Source organism: Phocoena sinus, chromosome 18 (assembly GCF_008692025.1).
Source record: "Phocoena sinus isolate mPhoSin1 chromosome 18, mPhoSin1.pri, whole genome shotgun sequence".
NCBI lineage: Eukaryota > Metazoa > Chordata > Mammalia > Artiodactyla > Phocoenidae > Phocoena > Phocoena sinus.
In genome coordinates, this window is record NC_045780.1 from 264,476 (window position 1) to 290,491 (window position 26,016).

The window sequence follows — 26,016 nt, forward strand, 5'->3', positions numbered from 1 at the left end:
TTTAAAAATGGACTGTTGAGGACTTCTAGTTTCTGGTTCCACATTTAAGAAGCTTTGAAGTTGCCACACCATCCTAACAGCAAGTAAAAAGCTGAACAAACTGAAAAATCTGTAACTCTTCTTGTATCTGTAAGAGAGGGAGTACAAAGGGCAAACCACTGCCCCAACAGTTAGAGAGTCAGGTGAATATAGGGAGTCACAGCTTATGGGAGCAGAGACTGACGACCAGAACTCTAATGGAAGAATTGCTGGATTTTTTTTTTTTGCTGCACCACATGGCTTATGGGATCTTAGTTCCCCAACTGGGGTTGAACCTGGGCCCTCGGCAGTGAGAGCCTAGAGTCTTAACCATTGAACTGCCAGGGAATTCCCAAGAATTACTGGAATTTAGTGTGGACAACTCTGAGAGGCAAAAACTCCAGGGAACCCAGTCATCAGAAGGTTCCACACGGTTCTATGAGATTTATCTCCAAGAGCTTGACCAGGTTCTCACATAAATATCAGAGATGCTTCCAGCAGAGGAAGGAGAAAAGGAACCATTTTGAAATACGCTACAGCATTCTGTTTTTCTTAATGAGGCCTGCACTCAGGAGACAGTAGTTAAGCAGGGCCTAAGCATCTGGGGTATTATCAGAGCCTAATCAACCTGGGGGAAAGGAAATTACCCAATTCCATTTAACTCTAGCTTTCCACATTGGAAAAAGACCCAACTCCAGCTCACTATATCATCCTTTCCCACTTTAGGGAGTAGAGCAAAAAACTGAGAAACACTTGTGAAGTTCACAGTCTGAAAGCATAGTCTCAATGAAAGACTGAGACGTAATCATAAGACTATAGAACATTTCCCCTCCCGCCACACCTTCCTACCACATTACTGAAGGCCCATTTATAGCAGTTCCTTTTACACAGTACATATCTGGCTATCAAGAAAAAACTACAAAACAGTATGATATTGGCATAAAAAAAAGATGCATAGATCAGTGGAATAGAATAGACAGCCTAGAAATAAACCTACGCACATGTGAACAATTAATTTATGACAAAGCCAAGAATATACAATGGGGATAGGACAGTCTCTTCAATAAATGGTGTTGGGAAAACTGGACAGCCACATGCAAAAGAATGAAACTAGACCACTGTCTTAAACAGTACACACAAATTAACTCAAAATAGATTATAGGGCTTCCCTGGTGGCGCAGTGGTTGAGAGTCCGCCTGCCGATGCAGGGGACATGGGTTCGTGCCCCAGTCCGGGAGGATCCCACATGCCGCGGAGCGGCTGGGTCCGTGAGCCATGGCCGCTGAGCCTGCGCGTCCAGAGCCTGTGCTCCGCAACGGGAGAGGCCACAACAGTGAGAGGCCCGTGTACCACAAAAAAAAAAAGAGTAGCTATAATGATTTCAGAACAGACTTAAAGCAAGGAAGGTTATCAAGGAAAAAGGGCATTACATAATGAAAAAGGGTCAGTTTTCCAAGAAGACATAAAATTCTGAATGTCTTAATAAATTCTTAATATGGCCCTAAGAACAGAGAGTCAAACTACATGAGGCAAAAACTAGTAGAACTGCAAGGAGAAATAGGTGTATCCACTATCATAGTTGGAGACTTCAACACCCCCCCCGAATCAGAAATGGACAGATCCAACTGGCAGAAAATCAGTAAGGACATAACTGAATTCAGCAACATCATCATCAACTGCATATAATTAGCATCTATAGAATTATTCCTCCAACAACAGCAAGATACACATTGTTAAGCTCACATGGAATATTCACCAAGATAGACCACGTTCTGGGCTGTAAAACACACCTTAAATTTAAAAGAATAGGAATCGGTGTTTGCTGTCAGACCACAATAGAGTTAAACTAGAAATCAGTAAGAGAAAGACAACTGGAAAATCCCAAAATGCATGGAGATTCAACAGCAAACTTCTAAATAACTCATGGGTCAAAGAAGAAATCTCAAGAGAAATATTAAAATATTTTGAACTAAATGAAAATGAAAACAACTTAAAAAATTTATGAGATGCAGCTAAAGCAGTTCTGAGGGGAAAATTCATTGTATTGAATGCATACATACATACATACATATATATATATATATATATATATATATATATATATATAAAATAAAAGAAGGAAAGTCTAAAATCAATTATCTATGTTTCTACCTTAGAAAATTAGAAAAAGAAATAGCCAAAGTAAGCAGAAGAAAAGAAATAGTAAGAGCCCCTGACCAGGTCGAGCTGAAATCTGTGAATCCCTGAAAACAGGAATTCAAGGGAAAAAAAATAATGAGATTTAAAGCTGATTCGTTGAAAAGTTTGATAAAATCGATAACCCTTCTAGCCTGGCTAGCCAAGAAAAAAAAAAGAAAAAGGACACAAATTACTAATATCAGAAATAAAAGGGATATCAATACAGATTTAATGAACACTGAAAGATAAAAGGAATACTGTGAACAAGTATACCCACACATTGGATAACCTAGATGGACTAGACCGTGTACCGCAAAAAAAAAAAAAAGCAAGAGACTCATCAAAAAGCTCTTGGAACTAGTAAGCAATTACAGGAAGATTGCAGAATATAAGGTTAATATACATAACTCAATTTCTTTCTCATATACTAGCAGTGAACAGATGGAATTTGAAATAAAAAACAATACCATTTTACGTTAGCACCCCCAAAACAAAATACTTAGGTATAAATCTAACAAAATATATACAAAGATATATAAGAGGAAAACTGCAGAACTCTGATGAACAAAATCAAAGAACAAAATTAATGGAGCAACACTCTGTTCTTGGATAGGAAGACTCGATGTCAAGATGTCAGGTCTTGGGCTTCCCTGGTGGCACAGTGGTTGGGAGTCCGCCTGCCGATGCAGGGGACACGGGTTCGTGCCCCGGTCTGGGAGGATCCCACATGCCGCGGAGCGGCTGGGCCCGTGAGCCATGGCCGCTGAGCCTGCGCGTCCGGAGCCTGTGCTCCGCAACGGGAGAGGCCACAACGGTGAGAGGCCCGCGTACCGCAAAAAAAAAAAAATAAAAAAAAAAAAAAGATGTCAGGTCTTTTCAACTGTATTTATGGATTCAGTGCAATCCTAGTCAAAATTCCAGCAAGTTATTTTGTGGATATCAGCAAACTTTATTCTTAAGTTTATATGGAGAGACAAAAGAGTCAGGATAGACAACACAATATTGAAGGAGAAGAACAAAGTTAAAGGACTGACAACGCTAGGCTTCAAGACTTAGTATAAAGTTAATCGAGACAGTGTGGTATTGGCAAAGCAAAATACAAATAGATCAATGGAATAGACTAGAGAACACAGAAATAAACCCACATAAATATAGTCAATGATCTTTGACAAAGGAGCAATGGCAATGCAACTGAGCAAAGATAGTCTTCTCAGCAAATGGTGCTGGAACAATGGAACATCCACATGCAAAAAAATCTAGACACAGATTTCATAGCTTCCATAAAAATCATCTCTAAATGGACTACAGACCTAAATGTAAAACATAAAACTGTAAGACTAGAAAGACAACATAGAAACATAGATGACCTTTAATATGGCAATGACTTTTTAGATACAGCACCAAAGACATGACCCATGAAAGAAATAAGGTACAAGCTGGACTTCATTAAAATTAAAAACTTATCCTCTGCAAAAGACAATGTCAGGATTATGAGAAAACAAGCTAAACACTGGGAGAAAATACTTGCAAAATATACATCTGATAAAGGACTGTTATCCAAAATATACAAAGAACTCTTAAAATTTAACAGTAAGAAAACAAGCCAATTTAAAAAATGGACCACAGACCTTAACAGATACCTCACCAAAGGAGACATACAGATGGCAAATAAGGATATGAAAAGAAGTTCCACATCATATGTCACCAGGGAAATGCAAGTTAATACAAGATAGCACTACACATATACTAGAATGGCCAAAATTTGGAACAGACGACACCAAATGCTGGTGAGGATATGGAGCAACTGAAACCCTCCACTGCTGGTGGGAGTGCACGGTGGTACATCCACTTTGGCAGACAGTTTGGCGGTTTCTCAACAACTAAATCTACTCTTCACATATGATCCAGCAGTCGCACTCCTTGGTATTGTTGACCTGAAATAAACAGACTGCCAGATACTTCTCCAGCAAAGTTGGGTTTATTCAGGATCAGCAGAGAATTACAATTCAGGGTCTGCAGGAACGTGCAAGTTCCTGCAAAGCAAGGAAAGGAGAACACGTTTATAGAGAAGAAAAGGAAGTGGGTATGGCTCTAGTAAACAAAGAGTCCGTGGCTTTTCATTGGCTGAGTCCTTCCCAGGAAAGAAGAAGAGTCTGTATTCCTCCTGTTGGGCTCTGCTATCATCAAAGGACATGGAGCTCCCCCTTTCTGATCTCCCAACTCTGTTTAATTGAGGTTTCTGTTTACTAAATTTTTACAGTATTTACCCAAAGCAGTTGAAAACATGTCCACACAAAAACCTGTTTATAAGAGCTTTATTCATAATTGCCAAACTTGGAGGCACCCAAGATGTCCTTCAGTAGGTGAACGGATAAATAAGCTGTAGTGTGCATTCATACAGTGCAATATTATTCAGTGCTAAAAAGAAATGAGCTATCAAGCCATGAAAAGCCATGGACGAACCTTAAATGCATATCACTAAGTGAAAGCAAGTCTGAAAAGGCTACATATACTGTATGACTCCAACTATATGACCTTCTAGAAAATGCAAAATATGGAGATAGTAAAAAGATGTTTGCCAGGGGTTGCGGGGAGGGAGGACAGAGGATTTTTAGGGCAATGAAAACATCCTTTGTTTTCACAGGGCATCTTTATACATTTGTCAGTCCCACAGGGTGTACATCACCAAGTGAACCCTAACGTAATCTATATGGACCTTGATTTTGACGTATCCATGTAGGTTCATGATTATAACAAATTACCACTGTGGTGCAGGATGTTACAGTGAGGGAGGCTGGGGTGTGAGGGAAATCTCTGTGCCTTTCTCTAAATTTTGCTGTGAACCCAAAATTCTTTAAAAAATGAAGTCTTTAGAAAGTTATTTTACAAAATTTGAGGAACATTGGATGACTTAAAAACAAGTTTCTTTCTCATAGGACTTCTCAGAACCTTTATTATGCAGTGTGATTCTCCAGGAAGGAAACATTACATGCAGAGTTTCCCAAACTGTGAAACTGAGGAATACTGAGAAATGTTCTTTTATTAAATGGAAATCAGGACTTCTAAAATACTTGGAAAAACAAAAGAAAAATTTTAAACATCCTCCAAAAAATTGATTATTCTCAAGAAAAGAAAAAGCTTTTGTTCATTTGTAAGAAAACCTTTTGACAGTGAGGTTTGATACACTATGGGATGAGGAAATACAGTGTTACTTTTTTCCTAGAGATTTTTAAAATCCAGATTTATATCCCCTTCTAGAATGTCTTTTTTTTAAATTCTATTTAATACCAGGGAGTCTTTTCTGTCCCCTAGTTTTTAGTAGTAAGTTTTAATTATAAACTTTGTCCTATTTCAGGTACAATATTTAGATCACGGATTCACTGAGAAGATTCCACAGTGTCATCTTTACCCTATTTTGCTATACCCTGATACACCCCAACTTTGTATTCCTTGTCAGCTCTATAATACCATACCTGTGAGTAAACAGAGATTTTATACGATGATTAATTTTAAAATACTGTCTTTATTAACAATAGTTTTCTAGAAATTAGAATGTAAGATGAAATCCCTTTCAGTGCAGCAAAAATAATATTTAGAAATAAGCTTACAAAGATAGCTAAAGGGCCTTTATGAAGAAAATGGCAGAATTATACTGAAGGATATAAAAATATCTGAATAAGTTAAGAGAGATAATGTCTTCATAGATGGGAATTTTGTTTGGAATTGTTAATTTTAGTTATGGTTCAAATAAAATTTCAAGAAATTTGAAGCTGGATCAGAGAAGGGAATGGTATATTAATTATCTCTTGCTATATAACAAATTAAGCTTAAAATTTAGTGGTCTAAATTGACAATAAGCTTTTTAAAAGTTTCATACAGTTTCTGTGGCTCAGGCATTGGGAACAGCTTAGCTGGGTGTTTTGGCTCAGGGTCCCTGATGACTCTGCAGCCAAGATGTGCACCAGAAATGCAATAACCCAAAGGACTGACTGGGCTGAAGAACCTGCTTCCAGATGCTCACTCACAGGGCACTGGCAGGAAGCTGGGGCTCCTCGTGGGCTTTTGGCAGGAGGCCCCAATTTCCTGGCCAAGTGAACCTCTTAACACATAAGACGTAATAGTCACTGCTCCTTAATAAATACACATTGTAGTCAGTTTACAAGCACTGCTTTGGCATATTGGCCTCTTTTAAAAGTTCTATGATGCTTTGTTTTTAGTGCAGGTTTATCTTTTTAAAGCATAAAATGCTTTAAGAGAGTAACATGGGGGGAAGCTGAGACAAATTATTAGTTTCTTAAGATCATTTTTATCATATACCCATGATATTCTCTGAAAACTGCCTATATATTTTGTCCTTCTCTCTAGTGTTACCTGTTTATGGCTACTTTTGTGTATCTTCATTTACTTCCTGCTTTTATTTTGTGAAAGAATCTGAGTTTATTAATCCCAAATAGGTCGGGAATGTCTGGCAACCAGATGCAGTAGAACTCCTTCAGGAACTGCTTTCAAAGAGAGAGGTGGAAGTTCACATTATGGTAATTTGTATTTAAAGCATGTATCATTGGGACTTCCCTGGGAGTCCAGTCGTTAAGACTTCGCCTTCTGATGCAGGGGCTGTGGGTTTGATCCCTGGTCGGGGAGCTAGGATCCCACATGCCTCTCGGCCAAGGGACCAAAAAACAGAAGCAATATTGTAACAAATTCAATAAAGACTTTAAAAATGGTTCACATCAAAAAATCTTAAAACAACCAACTTCAAAAAAAAATTAAAAATAAAGCATATATCATTGATTTAGTTTATTAGCCATAAAGTGTTACAGGTAATGTAATTTGAGGGATTTTTTTTATGAAGAACTATGTTCCTATGTGATTATCAGTTACTCGTTAACATAAAAGAAGTTACCACTTTGGTTCCTAGGCTCACTTTAAATAAATCTAATTTTGAGCAAGTTCCTGAGAACTTCCATAAGCAAGTAACTTGGAAGATTCCTTATTAACAACTTATTTTGACACAAGGAGAGTACTAAGGAAGTAGAGATGTTTATAAACACACATGGTAGTTTTCAGGATGGTGCTGTGTGTGTAGCACTGTGTTAGGTGCAGGTAATTCCCGTCCTCAAGGGCCCTGTCTAGTTAGTGAAACAGTGAGACACAAGACAAAACCCTAAAGACTTCACACCACAACTTGCCGAGAGCCAGACAGCTGGTAAAAAGAGTGAGTGTAATAGGAATGTAGAAATGGGAGTTGATGAAGTGCTCCTGACCAGGTAGGTGCGGAGACAGAAATGGGAAATGCATCTACTAGAACAGTAGAAGTTTTGGGAGGAGCAGCAGTGCGAATAGGGTTTAAGAGAAGTAGACGTCAGGCAGGAGGCCCCGCTGGGGGTTCTTGAGCAGTGAGGCAATGAGAAGATTCTCCTGGAGCTGTGTTGGAGGGTTCAGGCAGAAAGATAGAAAAACTTGAAGTGTTTCTGTATGAAAGGTGTGATGGCAGGCTAATAAAGACCTAAAAAGAGCCACAGACGCACTTAAATAAGAAAGTGGAGAAGCCTCTCCACCTCTGGTTATTCACAGCCTCTGTGGACAGTCACGGAAGTCCTGCAGAGATGGGAACTGTTCAGGTTATCCAGGTGGCTTTCTTTGCTGCTTAGCTTATTAGCCTAGGAAAACAGTGTGGCGTATACCAAGGTACTGGATTTCTCAGAAACCATGCCTGTGCCTGCCCTTGCAGCCCTGCTGCCGTAGCGGACCTTCCCCAGAAGTGTTCCTCCTACCTTACGTGCTCATGGCACGGACCCGGTGCCTCTTACCTGCTGGGCTCTGTCCTGGGCCTGCAGGCACAGCAAGAGCCGAATAGAAGCTCCTGCCTCCGTTGAGCTTCCATTTTAGTGATGGGAAGTAAAATAAAAAATATATATATAGATGTTAAATAGTAGTGCTGGCTAGAAAAATGAATTCGGAAAGGCTGATAAGGAGAGGTGGGTGGGGGAGGAGATAACATTTTAAATACAGTGGTCAGAGAAGACATCCCTAAAAAGATAAAATTTGATTGAGACTTCCGAGTGGTGAGAGGACACACCACGCAGTTACCAGATCAGTGCAGAGAGCCGCAGGGCAGGAGACGCCTGGAGTGTCCAAGGAGCAGACGGAAGGACGGAGGTGGGAGGCCACCTGTGAGAGGTGCAGTTGTCACTGCGCGGAGGTGGATGTGATCTGACCTCACAATCTACTGTTTTCACTTTGCACTGGTGAAAACTGGATGGTAGAAAAAGGTAGAAGCAGGAGATCAGCTGGAAGGCGATTACACTTAACTCTGAGTTTGGACTAAGGTGGTACCAAGTGGAAACAGCGAGGAACGATCAGCTTATCAGTCATGTGCATTTTGGTACCTAATGTTTGAAAATAGACCCACGGGTTTGAAAGCTACTATATGACTCCTAGACTGTTGTTAATTTCTTCTGATTCCTGCCATTTTTGGATTTTTAACTAAACTTCATTTCTTTACCCCTGAGCATAACTTTTTCTTTCTCCTTCTACTTAGTATAAATTATTAGTATTATCTAAAGATGATATATAGCAAATTGTTTTCTTTACATAACTAGAAAACTCTACCTTATGGACATGTAAATATATTTTATAAAAACCAGAGTAGTAGCATTATGGCCTTGTTATCTGCCAAAATACCAGGAAGAAAATTTTACAAAACGAGTCACTAGTCAAACTAGTAATACTGTGAATGTCAGAAATCTAATTTATTTTTGCCGACTGTAAAATTTTAATCTTCAAGCAGACTTTATTTTTGTAGTAATAATCTCCTTTATTGAACTTAAATAGGAATTACCAGAAAATCCATGGGAGAAATTATCTATTCATCTCTATTTTGATGGAATGTCACTTTCTTATTTTATGGCACACCATAAGTATTGTACTTTTGAACATTCTGAGGAAATATTGAAGGAAGTAAGTGAACTATTTTTCTATAAAAATCTAAACTATAGAAAAAGAAGAAACTGGTTAAAATGTCATATTTTGTGTTTTGCCTCAGGCCTTCCATATAGTTCTACATGCCTGATATGTTAAGAGGGTCTAGAGGATTTGTAAATTCTTTGAGAAAGCAATATCCTATATCATGCTTTATAAAGTCCTAAAAAAGATTTCAATTGCATTAAGCGTCACTTAGTTTTCTATATCTTCAAACCTAATGAGAAGCTCATATGTTGTCTAACGTTGTTTGAATATAGATGTAAATTATAAAATCATAATGGAATTCACTGCCAGAAACGACCTTCTCCCAAGATAAAATGGTTTTGCCTTATATTCAGTATTATAACATTTACCCCAGTTTGCTTTCTTACAGGGAACTCAGAGCCAGATTTTAAGCTTAGCTTCAGTAAATAGCCCGTTCCCAGTTGCCTGGTGCTTCTGTTTATAATATTTTAAAAAACATAATTAGTCTGTTACAGATACGATTTCACATTGCAGGCTGCCACAAATACTTTATAGAAATAGGGTACTCATCATAAATAAGAATGTGAACATTTTATATAGCAAGATATTTTTAGACTTGCAGTTCACTTGTTAGGTTTTTGACATTCATTTTAGTGATAGTACACAACCAAACAGTAGATGTTCAGTTCAATATAGGAAACTACTTTCTTCTCTCAAATAGGAAACTATGACATAACTTTGTACATGCAATGCTCACAGCTAGTTGTTTCTTTTGAGCATAGAGGTGTGTGTGTGTGTGCATGTGTGCCCCCCGCGTGTTTGTGTAAAGAGTGTTTCATCTGTTAAACAGATTTTATAAAGATTACTTAGTCTCTCTGCCAGGTGTACTCTTCAGTGTGAACATTTAAAAGGAAAGGTAAGAGCTCCCACTCTTACTATAAACTGATGACAGTTGACATGCTTTTAGCATAATTTTGAGGATTCTTGTTGCAATATTAAGATCACACAGAACACTAGATTTTCCCATAGTTAAGCTGAAATGAATGCCGACCAGGTCATGCATGCAGTTTTTGTGGGATGAAATATGAAAGTGCCTTAAAACAATATTACATAAAGATAGTTTTATTCATTAATAATACTATATTATTTCAGAAACCAACAGATTACAATAAAAAGTATGAGGAAGAGAGATGGGAAATAAGGTTTGAGGTAAGTTTCAATCTAAATATTTTGAAAATTTGGACACTTCATCAGTACAAATAATCTGATACAAGATCAGGAAGCTAAGCATAACAGCTTTATTGAGATAATTTACATACCATAAAATTCAACTTTTTAAAGTGTACAAGTCAGTGGTTTTTAATATATTCATAGAGTTGCGCAATCATCACAACGATCTAATTCCACAACATTCCATCTCAGAAAGAAGCTCCATACCAGCAGCAGTCACTTTCCATTTCCCCTTCCCCAGTTTCCTGGAAACTGTTTCTGTGGGTTTGTCTGTTCTGGACGTTTCATATAAAGGGAATCATAGCCCTTTGTTACTGGCTTCTTTCATTCAGCATAATGTTTGCAGGGTTGAATCATGTTGTAGTATGTGTCCTTTTTATTGCTGAATAATATTCCATTATACAGATACACCACATTTTGTTTATCCATTCATCTGTTGATATTTTACCTTTACAGATAGTGAATTAAAGCTACTATGAACGTTTGTGTACAGATTTTTTTTTTTTTTTTTTTTTTTGTGTTACGCGGGCCTCTCACTGCCGCGGCCTCTCCCGTTGCGGAGCACAGGCTCCCGACGCGCAGGCCCAGCGGCCATGGCTCACGGGCCCAGCCGCTCCGCGGCATGTGGGATCCTCCCAGGCCGGGGCACGAACCCACGTCCTCTGCATCGGCAGGAGGACTCCCAACCACTGCGCCACCAGGGAAGCCCTGTGTACAGATTTTTAAGTGGATGTCTGTTTTCAGTTCTCTTGAGTATGGACCTAGGAGTGGCATTACTAAGTCATATGGTGACTATGTTTACCATTTTGAGGAACTGTGAAACTGTTTTCCAAACCAGCGGCATCATTTTACTTTGGTACTAGGATTGTACAAGGGTTCCACTTTTTCCATATCCTCACCAAGACTTATCTGACCTTTTTCCTAGCCATCTTAGGATAGGTGTGAAGATACAAGTCCCTTATCAGATATGATTTGCAAATGTTTTCTCCCATTCTGTGGGTTGTCTTTTCACTTTCTTGATGGTATCCTTTGATACACCAGAGTTTTAAATTTTGATGGAGTCTAGTTTATCCTTTTTATCTTATTTTTTCTTTTGTCACTTTTGCTTTTTGGTGCAAGAAGTGTTTTCGTAAGTAAAATGTTATCATTTAAAATTTTAAGTAGAATTTAATTCCTATAATTATAAAAATGACATGCTTGTTGTAAAGTGTTCTGTAACAAATCAGTAAAATTCAACAGTAGGTAGTCACTTCTTGCTGAAATCTAAGTGGTTCAAATATGTTTTGTTTTGCCACCAGTTTGGAAATGTTAAATAGTAATAAGTGAGTCTGCAAATTTGAATATGATTGTTTTAGTATTTATCACCATATTCAAGTGTTTTTTTAACTTACTAAAAGAAAAACCCCCTATATTTTTATATGTATATTTCTTTTAACAACTGCTAACTGCCTTGATCCTCTTTGGAATCATATAACTTTTAATTACTCCTTATGCTTTTATAGAGCTTAAGAGAGAGCACACTTTTTTCATGATTTTTAACTTAAATCTTCCTTTGTCATTTCATATATTAGTTTTTATTATAAAATACTCTAAATGAAATAGCACAGAAATGTGAAAAGTTGCCCCAATTCTACATCTTGAACACCCCAGTCCGTCCCACTAAGCAGCTGCAATTCGTTAATCATTCTTCTAGAGTTTTATGTGTTATATGTAAATATTATATATAAGTAAATATGCCTGTGGGGGTTTTTTTTACACGAAATCTTTTTTTTGGGCATGGGACAAAAGATTGCTAAAGATCTTTTGTTATTTATCACATTTTGGTCCCACTGCAACAAAATTATTTTGTGATTTTCAGTGTCTCAGCTAGATTTTTGCTAAATGAAAGTACATTGGCACTGTAATAAGCTTTAATAACGTGGTGGGTTTCTGTAATAGTCACTCTGAAATTGGAATTTATTTTTGGTGTTTTAGGAATTGCTCTTGCCTGAAACAGAGACTCCTGTTTTACCACCATATTTGTCTTCACCTCTTCCTCCCCCTGGAGAGCTCTACGCTGTTCAAGTTAAGCACGTTGTCTCACCCAGCGAAGTACGTGATTCCAGTAATGCTGGTGGTTAAAAACATGACAGGCAGTCTCGGTCTTTAACTCTAGGGTTGAGTCTCCACATTTCCATCTTCCTGATTTTCATAGCTGACAGCTGGTGGCCGCTAGGTTGCCTGCCCTATAATGTCCTCTTCAGACACTTGTTTGTACTTAATGAGGCAAGTGTTCCTTAATCACTGTTGGGTTTTCCAAGTATTGTGTAGCTTTTTCAATCAAATATTTAGATTAAGTTGGAACTTATTTCCACCTGTGAAATCTTATTAAACATCTCATTCCCCTGTCCTCTTCCTACATTGAACTTAGGTGCTCTTTATTCGCTGTTTTTCCATACCACTTATCACCTTGTAACAACACACTGTGCCACTTCCTTATTCTCTTTGTCTGCTTCTTCCCACTAGAATGTAATTCCTTGAGGACAGGGATTTTTGTCTGTTTTCGTCAGAGGTGTATCCCTAGAACCTAGAATACTGCCTGATATAGTAGGCACTCAGTAAATATTGACTGAATGAGTAAGTACACTAAAGAAAATTCAATTATATATGCTTGGCCTAACAAGAGAGAAAGAAATGACAAATTAAGTGGCCAGGCAGTCCCTCAGCCATTTTTACACAGTAAACCATTCTTTTCACAGACAAGAAGAATTTGCTCCATAATTTCATCAGAGAACATAGTAGTGCAAACTATTGTTGGTTTTTATGATTTTTAATTAGTTATTAGTCGCCACGTAAATTACCCCAAATTGAGCAGCATAAAACAACACACGTGAAAGTCGGGAATCCAGGATCTCGGGTTGCAGTCGGGGTGTGTGTGTGGGGTGTGCAGGATCCACTTCCAGAGCCCGAGTGCTGGGCCCCAGCCCCACGGGCCCGGGTCTGCACGCTCCCCTGGTGGGCTGAGCGCCACCAAGGCAGAGACCATGCCTTTGACAACCTGGGCTCGGTGGTCACATACCGCCGCCGCTGTCGTGCTTTCCAGTCACAAAGAGCAAGTCTGGTTTGCTGTGGGGACTTGACTCTGTGAGGACTGTGAGGCCGTTGCTGGGGACTGGCTGCGCAGTCGTTCTGTCCACATCATGAATACTAAAAATTACAGAATCTGAACTTTCTCCCTTCCCTTCTCCCCACTTAGGTGTATATTTGCCTTGACTCTGTAGACAACTGTAATCTGGTTAAGCAGCATGATGACACAGTTGATAGTGGAGTCAGCTGGGAACCTGAGCCTGAGAGCCTTGAGGAAGCGCTAGGGAGGTTCAATGTGGATGTGGAGACATTCCGTCCTCTGACGGACTTCAGAACAGGTACTAAACTTTCAGATTAAAACGGGATTCCTAATGAAGCCACTGTTTTGTTTCAGTGCTGATAAGACTGGGTTGTTTCTAAGGTTAACTGGTATTTTTATCACCCTCACTTGATATGGTGGGCTGAGCGCCATATCAAGTGAGGGTCTCTTGCCTTGGGGTGCTTTTGTTATCACATTACTCATGGACTGTTTGTGCAGCCTCCCTTGAGAGAAGAGCACAGTGAGGAAGGAATTGTTTCTTCCAGATTATAAATTAATTTACAAAAGTGACAGTTTATTTTTTCACTCATTGAGCAAATACTTAAGAGCACCTATTTGTGCCAGGTGCCCTCCTTAAGTGCTGATGTGCCCTCCTTAAGTGCTGTGGCACATGGTCTCTTGCCTTGGGGCGCTTTTGTTTTTCAAAGCTCAGGTCGAACTGTAACATTGACTGCATGAAGGTGGCTTTTCTGAGCTTGTAATTTTGCCAGTAGCTCAGATTGTGAGTTGTTACTTGGACCTGAACGGCACTTATTTTAATTACAAGCCACCTAAGCTGCTAATTGTGGTGTGGGTAAGCAGAACTCAGATTGTGTTGAGTCCTGCCAGCATGGGTGAAACCCTGATTTTTTTCCCTTTCTATTTCCCTATCTTTATTAAATATATGGCATTCTCCTATGAGGAAAATGCATCTAGTTACTGGTGATGACGGTTCCTGAATACAAGGAGTGGTGTCTACACATTTTATCAGTATGTGATGTATAGGGATGTATTCATCCTTGGTATTTTGTTCATATCAGAGGATAATTTAGCAAAGGAAAACATCAGTCTGACGTCCTGTCTGATTTTACTTAATGAGATTTTAATCACTTGTGACCCATGTTTGGCTGATAAACACCACTTGCTGTTCCCTCTGCCTGGAAAGTTCTGGGATGTGTATGTAGCAGGGTCTCTGCTCAGCTATCCTCGAATGGCAGCTCTTCCCTGATGCATCCCACCCCACCCCCTCCTCCCCTCCTCCCCTCCTCCCGGCATTTAAGGCAGCACCACAGCAGGGACTCTGTGCCACAGCACTTAAGGAGGGCACATCAGCACTTAAGGAGGGCACCTGGCACAAATAGGTGCTCTTAAGTATTTGCTCAATGAGTGAAAAAATAAACTGTCACTTTTGTAAATTAATTTATAATCTGGAAGAAACAATTCCTTCCTCACTGTGCTCTTCTCTCAAGGGAGGCTGCACAAACAGTCCATGAGTAATGTGATAATTCACGGAGCTATACATACATGTGTGCATTTTTTCTGTGGTGGTTCTTCAATTATGTATATGTACAAGTTGATTCATAGACAAGTGCTTATTAAATATGTATGGAATCTATATTGAAGGAGCTGAATAAGGAATCTATTTAGGTAACACGTTGAGGATATGTGGTTGAAGTGGGTTGGGAGTATATTGTGAAGAACCCTGTAAATTGCAGTCTAAGGACTTGGTACTGCAGACAGTTAAGATGCCATTGACATTTTTTAAACTACAGAGCAATGGAATTGGATTGGAGGAGAAGGAAATTAAAAGTAGGAATAACAGAAACCATTTTACTATCATTTGCAGAAGACAACTGCCCAAAGGAACAAAAATCGGGGGCATATAAGAAGTGGGAACAATGGAAGGATGGTTTAAGCCTTGGGTGGTGGAAGAACTAGGACTCTGAGAATGGAGAGGTGTCTTTCTTCCAGCCTTTTCGTAACTTAGGAATTAAGAAAAACAAGGTTTATAAAGTATAAACAGAAAAAAGAGCATAAGCCAACATGTGGCTAACTGTTGAGTGTTTAATTCTGAACAATGGGTAATTGGTGATTATATTTTCTTTGTACTTTACTGTATTTTAAAAAAAAAAAAAAAAACGTTTTTAAGAAAATAAAAGGCAATGTGGGGCTTCCCTGGTGGCGCAGTGGTTGAGAGTCTGCCTGCTGATGCAGGGGACATGGGTGCGAGCCCAGGTCCGGGAAGATCCCACATGCCGCAGAGTGGCTAGGCCCGTGAGCCATGGCCGCTGAGCCTGTGCGTCCGGAGCCTGTGCTCCGCAACGGGAGAGGCCACAACAGTGAGAGGCCCGCGTACCACAAAAAAAAAAAAAGAAAAAAAAGGCAATGCGATTTTCCCCTTTTTGTCTTTTCAGAAATGCCTTGCCTTGCAGAATATGACGATGGCGTATGGTACAGAGCAAAGATTGTTGCCATTAAAGAATTTAATCCTCTGGCTGTCCTGGTACAATTTGTTGATTATGGATCAACTGAAAAGCTGACAATAAACAGGTTAAAAAAACAAAAATGTAAACTTAGTTGAATTAGGATTCTTAGTTTTCTATTCTTTTTTTTTTAAATAATTGAAAAGATTTTGCCTCTTTTTAAAAGAAAAAAATCTATTTTAAAGCTGCTTATATATTGGGAGTATTTTCTATCTAAAAGTTATTTTTTATTGTGGTAAAATATACATAACATAAAATTTACCATGTTAAAAAATAAATTTTAAAAAATTCTTAGAGAAAAAATTTACATTAGCCATTTTTAAGTATACAGTTAACTGGCATTAAGTATTCAGTGTTGTGTGACCATTGCTACTGTCCATTTTCAGGACTTTTTCATAACCCCAAATAGAAACTGTACCCCTCAATAACATTCCATTTCCTTTCCCTCAGCTCTCGGTAACCCCTCTTAGAGTCCCTGTATGAATTTGCTTATTTTAGGTTCTTCATCAAGTGTAATCATAAGTATTTGTCCTTTTATGTCTGATTTATTTTACTTACAATGATGTTTTCAGAGTTCATCCAATTGAAGCATGTGTCAGAATTTCATTACTTTTATGACTAAATAATATTTCGTTTTTACGTATATACCACATTTTGTTTATCTGTTGATGGACACTTGGTCTGTGAATAATGCTATGAACACTGACATACAAAGAGCCGTTTTGAGTTCCTGCTTTCAGCTGTTTGGGGGTATTATGTACCTCAAAATGGAATTGCGGGACCATATGATAATTCTGTGTTTAACTTTTTCAGGAAATGCCAAACTTTTCCATAGTAGCTATACTATTTATATTTCCACCAGCAACGCACAGGAGTTCCATTTTCTCCACATCCTTGCCGACACTGTTATTTTCCAACTTTTTTTATTGTTGTTTGTGATACTTTTTTAATAGTGGTAAAATACACATATCATAAAGTCTAACATCTTAACCATTTTTTTTTTTTTTTTTTTTTTTTTTTTTTTTTTTTGCGGTACGCTGGCCTCTCGCTGTTGTAGCCTCTTCCGCTGCGGAGCACAGGCTCCGGACGCACAGGCCCAGCGGCCATGGCCCACGGGCCCAGCCGCTCTGCGGCATGTGGGACCCTCCCGGACCGGGGTACGAACCTGTGTTCCCTGCATCGGCAGGCGGACTCTCAACCACTGCGCCACCAGGGAAGCCCTCTTAACCATTTTTAGAAGTATAGTTAAGTAGTGTTAACTTTCTTTACATTGTTAGTGCAACCAATCTCCAGAACTCTCTTCATTTTGGAAAACTGAAACTAACCCTGTGCCTATTAAACGATCCCTCATTCCCTCTTCATCCAGCCCGTCAACCACGGTTCCGCTTTCCCATCTCTATGAATTTTGATTGTAGGTATCTCATACGTCTTTCTGTAACTGGCTTATTTCACTTAGCATGATGTCAAGGTTCAACTATGTCATAGCATATGTTAGAATTTTCTTCTTTTTTAAGGCTGAATAATATTCCACCATATGTATGTAACACATTTTATTTATCCATGCACCCATCAGTGGATACTTGGCTATTGTGAACGATGCTATGAACATGGGTGTACAAAAATCTCTTCATGACCCTGCTTTAAATATACTCAGAAGTGGAGTTGCTTATTCTTAGTATTTGGAGGAACCACCAAACTTCCCCACAGTAGCATTTTACATTCCCACCAAATGTCCAAGGGTTCCAGTTTTCCTCTGTATCCTCACCAACACCTGTTAGCTTCCGTTTTTGTTTGTTTGTTTAATGGTAGCCATCCTAATGGGTATGAGGTGAAATCCCATCGTGGCTTTGATTTGCATTTCCCTGATGATTAGTGATGTTGAGCACCTTTTCATTTGCTTGTTGGCCATTTATATCTCTTCCTTGGAGAAATGTCTTTTTTAATGTGTATTTTCTCTCATTCTGTACGTTGCCTTTTCACTCTGTTGACTGTGCCCTTTGCACAGTTTTAAATTTTGATATAATCAAAATTTTTTCTTCTGTTGCCTGTGCTTTTGGTGTCATATCCAAGAATCACTGCCAAATACAACACCATTAACTTTTCCTCGAATTGTGACATTCCTAACATTTTAATTTAAGGATTTCTTTTGTGACAGACTTTGTCAAATTCCTCTTCATCTTATGCAGTATCCAGCCCGAGCCATAAAGGTTCTCTTGGCAGGGTTTAAACCTCCCTTAAGAGATACAGGAAAGGCAAGAATACCGTACTGTCCCAAGTGGAGCATGGAAGCATTGTGGGCTATGATAGACTGTCTTCAAGGAAAACAACTTTATGCTTCTTCCATGGTAAATATCTGTCTTAATGTCTTAATTAGCCAAAATACTTTCAAAGCTATTTCAGGGATCCCTGTTAACTTTCTAAAGTGCTTTTTATCTCTGCAGCTCTAGATGCAAAAACGCTTTAAAGCATTTGATGTTGTAAATACTATAGGATTAATCTTAAGGCTTGTTCAAATGTCTTAGTTTATATTTTACAACCTTTTGATTAGCCCTGCAATGATATAAAATATCAGTGATGTAATGACTAAGATGAAAAATGATCAAGATGAGTATCCTATAATCAAAGAACTGATAATGAGGAAAACATGTAAACTACTAATACAAGGTAGAATGAAATAAATGCTATAAAAAAGGTATAGGTATCTTTGGGGTGTGGGTGTGGGGAGAGAAGCAGGAGCGATGAATTCTGTCTGGAGAGATCAGGGTAGGGTGTCTGAGCCCCTGCTTAGGAGGCACTCGAGTGCTTATTCAGTTAAGTACGACCGGGAGAAAGTGACATTTGAGCTGCATCCTAAAAGTAGAAAAGACCAGAAAGGGGATTCTGGTCAGAGTCAGAGAAAGGTTCAAATGGTGCTCATATCATAACTGTACTTACTTTGAATTGTTTAATGCAGTAGAAGGTCCAGAAAAGAAAATTCAGATCATGCTTGGTATAAATATGCTTTCTACTTGAGGCTTAGTCACAAAGGGGTGGCTCAAAGGCCATATCTGGCTTGTAACCATGTTTGATTTAGTGCACAGCTGTTATAAAATTGGAAAATTATACAAAAAGTCTTATTTCTAAGTACTACAAAATCTTCTGGAATGCCAGCTAGCACCAGCAGGGCAACAGCAGTCCCTCTAGGTGGAAGCATGCTCTTCGGTTCACCCTAGTCCTCACCACTGCTGTTTCAGTCCAGCTCGCCCTGGTTTGGGGACCCGAGATTTGGGGGATTTCTGATATACTGGCTGTGGCAAGAATGAGCTCTTAATGAAGCAGTGCTATTACTAGAAAGTGCTTTTTCAAAACCTCTGTACATACCATGTTCCCGTGTGTGCAGTGGTGTAAATAGCTTATGCAGGGTTTCTCTCAAGAAGCCAGTGAAAATAACAAATGTTCCTATAAATACATGTGTATTCACCTCTATGAGTAACACTCAAAATTTGGTGACTGTAATGCCGAAAGGTATGCTTTATGTGTAGAATGTAAATGAATTTTAACAGAGATGGTAGTATTAAAGCCCACTGGCTCAATCTAGGAAAACTTTGGGGAGAGTTACATTTTAAATAAAGTAAAAGATGGAAAGAATGAGACTTAGCAAGAAACCATCAAGATACCTTTTGAAAGTAACAGCGTATAAATTATAAATAAACTTAGAGAATGCCTTGTCCCTCCTGCCAGTTGTAGGAGGAACAGGCAGCAACGACATGATGGTGTTTTCTTGACATGTATCTTTTTAATTTTAGGCTCAGGTACCACAACAAATAGTGACATTATATGAAGATGAACGGTATCCAGTTCATATGTCATTAGTAGAAATGGGGCTTGCAGACCAAGATGAGTGATGTAAGTACCACGACTTCTTATTCACCCTCATAGTCAGCATACGGCATGTGACTGATGTAGCAGAGATTCATACTAAATTGCCCTGAAAAGCACCTTTGGCCTTTCCTTGACTTGTCAAAGGAATGACAACAAAGCTCGACCAGAGTCTCTCTTGTAGATCTCTCCTTCATAGGCCCTTCTTACCTATTGCGTACCAGCAACAAAGAGGTTCCATAGCTATAAAGACGCTTGGGACGGCTGTCCTGACCATTCATGGTGCCAGGTGGTTATGGGGGCAAGGAGGAGAGCAGCAGAAAGCGGGCACTATAAATAATTTAAGCACAGAACTCTGTGCTACACGTGCAGCACTGCTGGACAGTCAGTGCCCTGATAACAAGGTTATTAAAGTCCTTCGGTAAACAGCTCACTCTTTATCCATTCACATAAATGTAACGTGATTCAGTAACTGTATTTGAACCTTAAGCAAAGGTTTAAAATAACACACCTTTTGTTTTTCAGGTTTACAGTACAGAGCATCTATAGCAGCCCAGAAGAAAGTTCTCTGTTATATGTAGACCGTTTCAGGCTTATTTTTCTTGACTTGTTCTGCAATAGTGCTGGGCTTTTTTTTTTTCTGTTCTTTACATGCTGAACTGTTAGGAATTGTTCCAAAAAAGTTAATAAATATTTGCTTTCAAGTATTTACTTACTTCATTTTACTGTAATTTTTAAATGAAATATTTCAGGCACATTAGAAAAAACATATTCAGTTCATTTTATAACTAATGTACATTCAGCTGAAGAAATAAGCCATCATCAGCATGGTTGTAGGCACCTGTTCTATCCTTCCCCAGTCATTCTGTTTCTTATGGAGGAGGTGAATACTGTGAATTTGGTGTTTATCATTCTTATACAGCGCTTTCTACTTTTATTGTATGTGCACGCGTCCATAAACAAGAGCTCTGTATATTTTTAAGTGTGTGCAGTATCACACAATTACCTTTTTCCCCTATTTTATTTCCACTATATAATGCATATTGGTATGCAGAGCTCTATTTTATTCACTTTCACATCCATCTGTGCATATAATTTATCCTGTTGTTAAAGATATTTAGGTCGTTACCAGTTTTTTCTCAATTACAGATACTCTACTGTACAACCCCTTATGCACCTGTGAGGGGTTTTCTAGTAAATACACTTTAGTGGAATTTAGTACTAGGTCATGAGGCAATTGCTTTCCAAAAAAGTGATTTTACCAGCTAATTCTACCATCAGTAGTCCAAGTTCCTTGCCAACATGTGGTGTGGCCAGACCATTGTTCGCCAGTTTATGACACGAACGTAAAAAGGTACCTCATTGCTGAAATACGCATTTACTGGCTTTAGTTTATTGCTTATTAATACCCTTTGTTTGTAATTACCTATTTTAACTAATAGGGATTCTTCATATATTCTGGTTACTAATCCTTTGTCAGATACGTGTTTCTGTTCCTAGGCTGTGACTTTACTCTCTTTTGTGTTATCTTTGGACAAACAAACTTTTGACTCATCAACCTTTTAAGGTTTGTGCTGTGTCTCACTTAAAAATCTTTCTCTAGGGAGCTCCCTGATGGTCTAGGGGTTAGGATTTGGCACTTTCACTGCTGTGGCCTGGGTTCAGTCCCTGGTCTGGGAACTGAGATCCCCCAAGAGGTGCGGCACAGCCAAAAATAATAATAATTAAAAAAATAAAATTTAAAACTCTTTCTCTATTCCTGAGGTAATATATATAATTATTTTCTTTGAAAAGTTTTTTGTTATTCAGTTTTAAATCACCTGGAATTAATACATGTGGCTTTTTTTTTAAAAACTGAGTTACTGCCACCACTACTGTCAGACTGCACTAAGTGACTAGACCAAACTTACTATGTAAATGTACTTGTAGGTGACTTGCCGCCGCCGCGCCGCCCCCCCCCCCAACCCACTTCAAGGACATCTAGCTTCTGTCAGCCCCGCCTTACAGGTAATAAGGTCAAGGCACCTGTGGTCTATCAATCAGTTAACACTGGCTGGTTAGTTTTCACGCCCCACCTTTCTCAGCTGTCACCCTCGTTACAACTGCTTTTTCCTCCTATGAGATTTATCTGCACTCATAGAATGAACTCTTCTGCCTGTTTTACTGTTTATTAGTACTCAGTCACTGTTTTAACTTCCAATTCTGTGACCTCTGTGGTAGATAATGCTTTAATTTTAGTACTAATTGAGCACAGTAATATTCTGACTGGAGAAATCCTCTTACTCCTTCAGTAAACTTTCTAAGCGAGCCCTTCATAGGCCTGGTAGGTGGTGGGAAAATCTGTGATACTGTGCTTCTTGTACTTCTTGGCTCTCATAACCATCTCCAACCAATGAAAGCATCCACTTGTTAAAAGTCTATACTGGTTAGAACCGTAGAAAGACAAGGTAGGTGAACTAAAAATGAAAGCTGTCCCTGTGCATTTCAAACAGTATGAAAAAATTCCAAACAATCTTTTCCATTTATATATACACACAGTATATATAAATTAAACCACAGAATCCACAAGAAAATGTACATTTTTTAAAGAAGAAAATGAAGTTAGTTAATGTTATTTCATGATTAGCCACACACAAGGATCATGACAACTTTGTGTCCATTAGAACATTACCATCCTTGTCTTTAACTCTTACGCGACCAGATGAATATTTGGTTTCTTGAAGACCGTTTGCATATACAGTTTTAACAGTGCCATCTGGATACTCCCGTCTCTTGAACTGGGCCGTGTGTAGTTCTCGTTGGCCATTATTAAACTCTATGATTTTGTTGCCATCTCTGTAAATTTAAAGTAGAATTTAATTTCTTTAAAAACATGGAGTATACAGCAGGAGAACCCCGGCAGTTATTCCTTCTCCTAGAACATCCCTGGTCCTTATATAGGTATAATTGGGACTCCTCAGCACAGAATGGTTTTTTCTGTTTTGGTTATTTCTCAAATTTTATATGAACACAGTGGCTCTGTGCCACATACAAGTGTCAGAGAGCCAGTGCCCTATCAAGTGTGGCCCTAGGGTGTCAGCATCACCCGAGGGCTCATTAGAAACGCAAATTATTTGGCTGGGGCCCAGCAACCTGCTCTTGAACAGTCCCCTCCAGCTGATTCGAGAACCACTGCTGTAAGTGAAAAACGGCAAAGTAATCCTGAATGAATTGCATATTTGAAAGCTGCTAAGAGAATAAAAGTTTTCATCACAAGAAAAATGTGTAATGATGCAAGTTAACTAGACTTCTGTGATCATCTTGCAATATATACAAATACCAAATCTTTGTTGTACACCTGAAACTAATGTTATGTCAGTTACACCTCAATTAAAACATGACAATCCTGAATGAACTGATACATGGGGTGTGCTTTAGTGTAGATGAAAAAAGACTTGCCATGAGTTAATACTTGAAGATGGGTAGACGGATATGGGGACCTTTTCATATTATTTTCTTTCTACTACAGAAAATTTCAATCGAGTCAATTTTTTTGAAAAGTTTCTAAAATCAAAGTATACTGTACACAGAATAAATAAAGTTGGAGGAAAATCTTTAGTTGAGCACCAGATAAAGTTTCAGACCACATTAAGGGAAAAACACAATCATGACCATGAGAAGTTCCTACATTATCGCCACGTTTATATCATAGAATTCAAGTTAATGGGTACTTAAACTGTTACACTCCAGGAGAGGAGGGTGAAACTAAAAACAGGACTCTCGATTTGACAAAACTCCACCAAGGTTTCAATTAAAATGGTGCTTATAAGATGCTCTTCACTGTGGATTGAAGAAGCTGACTCTAACTTCAAGACATTTAACACTCAGAAGGATAAAGAAAGATAATTGTTGATTTTAAGGAACTGGCTTAGGGTGGCCAGAGAGTAAAGTGCTTACGCTGGGACAGGGAGACCCAGATAATCAAAATACAATAGTCTGGTTATTGTTAAAAATTGACAGGGCAGCTTTCCTTCCTTCTGTCTCACTCACTGTTTTCAAATTTCACCAGATTGATTTCTAAACAAATACTTGCCATTTGCCTTTCGTGAAGTGCTGTTCAGACACCCTTTAGAGGTCTGTAGGCTAAAGACTAACTAGACGTTACAATGCATTTATCTCAAACTCATCCTAAACTCCAGAATGCTGAAAACATGTCTCACCTGCTCTCAAATTCTGAACTCAGTGAAATGTTGACTTACACAAATGTTTTAAGATTTTTAAAATTCAACTGGTAATAAAAGTTGAAAACTAGAAAATCTAGAAACAAAACAGGTAACGTACCGTTGCCCTCTGACAATTGTACCATCTGGGAAAATGCTTTCTTCTTGTCCATCAGCAAACAAGTTTTTGATAGTCTGATCAGGAAACGTGATTTCTTTTCTTCCATCTGGGAAATGTTTTTCTGTAGAAAAAGGGGTTACCATAAATATTTTATTTTTAAAGGAAAGGAAGAATGTAATAACTGAGAGGGCATAGCAGGTTTTCACCTATCTGTCCGCTTGAGAAATGTAAGACTTCCAGTCCTTCTGGGTACGTGGTGTGGGTGGTGTGTGTGGCTGCGTAGTAGTAGATCTGCAAAGACACAGAGTCAGCACTGCCTCCTCTTCAGAGGTGTTTACGCTACGGACAAAACACGCCCGTGGAGACCTACCACTCTCCCATCCGGCATGACCTGCTTGACATCACCGTTGAAGAAAGTGACAGTGACCGTCTTTCCATCTGCACTCGCTTCTTTTCGGGTTCCATTTGGAAACAATATAACATGGCACCCATTCTTATAAACCTCTTCTATCTACAAAAAAAAGAAAAACCAGGACTATCAATATGTAAAACTTCCTGAGACCACGACAAAAATATCCCTAATACTTTTAATAGCCTACTTTGTAATTTTTCATAATAAAAATTAAAACATTTCTCAGAGGGAGGGAAAAGTTAGTAAGTTCATAATAATCAGCTTCACCTATCTACACACTGTTCTTAGGTCACCTGTTCCCGCAAAACAAACTTTTTTTTCAAGCAAACTGCAGACATCACTTCTGTAAACATTTCAACAGGTATCTGTAATGGAAGTATTTTTAACATAACCAAACCGTCTTCATCCCTAATAAGCTGTAATTAATTCCTTCATCATATAACCACGTTTTCCATAAATGCACACAAAGAAGGCCTTTTACAGTTTACTTGAATCAGGATCAAAACAAGATCCACACACACTTCATGTGTCTCTCCCTCAACTTCTAATGGTCCCTTCCTTTCCCCCTTTTTTAATGACAACTGTTGAAGGAACTGGGTCACTGAATATGTAACATTTCCCACACTCTGGATTCGGCTGATTGCTTTTCCATTATGGTGTCATTAAACATGTTCCCATATCACTTTTTCCTTAAAAAACCCAGTAGTTAGCTCTCGAGGCTTGATTAAATTCCAGCTGAATTACTCTGCCAAGAGTACTTTTTAGGTGCAGCAGTGGGCCTTGTATGGCAGCACGTCCAGAAATCCAGTAAGTACGCGCTGCCTCCTGACCTCAGCACTGAGTGGGTGGCATCACGAGATCCGTCAACCTTTCGTCTAAGGTTTTAGGAGCCACTGATGGCTACCTAGACCCTCGTGTCATCCGAAATTGTAAACTGGGGATTCTCTAATTTTCTCATTCCTCTTCCATTCATTAGCTGCAATTCTTCTTCTAAAACAGAAAACCTTCCCTCGTCAACAATTTGTTATCCTGAAGTAGAGTTTGTACAGGAAGAGCCTAACAACTTACTTCTGACTGTTGGTCCTGTCCTTCACTCATTCCTCAAGATTTGCAGTGAACTCTGGCCTTCTGATTTCTATTAAAGTGGATCAGATTAGAGTACTTGGAAAAGTACATGTTCTATAAACCCGAGGAAAAATTCCCTCATCACCACCTCAGTAACCCTGTTTATGTTCCTCCTCTTGTCATTTTCACTTTTTAGCTGGAACACCCAGCCAGCCCATTTTCCCACTCAAAACCTTTCCTAAGCACAAGAATAAAATTGTCAGGCTGGGGGTGGAGAGCAAGCTGATCCAGGAAATATTTAAGGAAGCCTGCAGGAAGGGTAGGACCGAGAACTGAGGTTTTGAAAAGTACCAAGGATT

The 26,016-nt window shown here is 38.9% G+C and overlaps 2 protein-coding genes across 6 annotated transcripts in view; one reads left to right on the forward strand and one right to left on the reverse strand.

The window, feature by feature from the left end:
• Positions 1 to 20,517, forward strand: part of RNF17 (ring finger protein 17) — a 110,657-nt gene extending 90,140 nt beyond the window's left edge. For 2 of the 3 annotated variants that reach the window (XM_032611511.1, XM_032611513.1), the window contains exons 27-35: positions 5,552 to 5,671; positions 6,651 to 6,731; positions 9,031 to 9,156; positions 10,297 to 10,353; positions 12,349 to 12,465; positions 13,610 to 13,778; positions 15,934 to 16,069; positions 18,158 to 18,347; positions 19,788 to 19,896. In XM_032611511.1, the coding sequence (XP_032467402.1) occupies positions 5,552 to 5,671; positions 6,651 to 6,731; positions 9,031 to 9,156; positions 10,297 to 10,353; positions 12,349 to 12,465; positions 13,610 to 13,778; positions 15,934 to 16,069; positions 18,158 to 18,347; positions 19,788 to 19,886 (1,095 nt within the window). In that variant the 3' untranslated portion in view covers positions 19,887 to 19,896. Of the gene's footprint in view, positions 1 to 5,551; positions 5,672 to 6,650; positions 6,732 to 9,030; positions 9,157 to 10,296; positions 10,354 to 12,348; positions 12,466 to 13,609; positions 13,779 to 15,933; positions 16,070 to 18,157; positions 18,348 to 19,787; positions 19,897 to 20,385 lie in introns of those variants that run through there. The other variant, XM_032611512.1, reaches the window with a different exon arrangement.
• The window catches only part of CENPJ (centromere protein J), a 57,617-nt gene continuing 51,252 nt past the window's right edge, over positions 19,652 to 26,016 (reverse strand). For 2 of the 3 annotated variants that reach the window (XM_032611514.1, XM_032611515.1), the window contains 5 exons: positions 24,551 to 24,691; positions 24,387 to 24,471; positions 24,181 to 24,301; positions 22,532 to 22,695; positions 19,652 to 20,519 (listed from right to left, as the gene is read on the reverse strand). In XM_032611514.1, the coding sequence (XP_032467405.1) occupies positions 20,404 to 20,519; positions 22,532 to 22,695; positions 24,181 to 24,301; positions 24,387 to 24,471; positions 24,551 to 24,691 (627 nt within the window). In that variant the 3' untranslated portion in view covers positions 19,652 to 20,403. Of the gene's footprint in view, positions 22,696 to 24,180; positions 24,302 to 24,386; positions 24,472 to 24,550; positions 24,692 to 26,016 lie in introns of all 3 variants that reach the window. The other variant, XM_032611516.1, reaches the window with a different exon arrangement.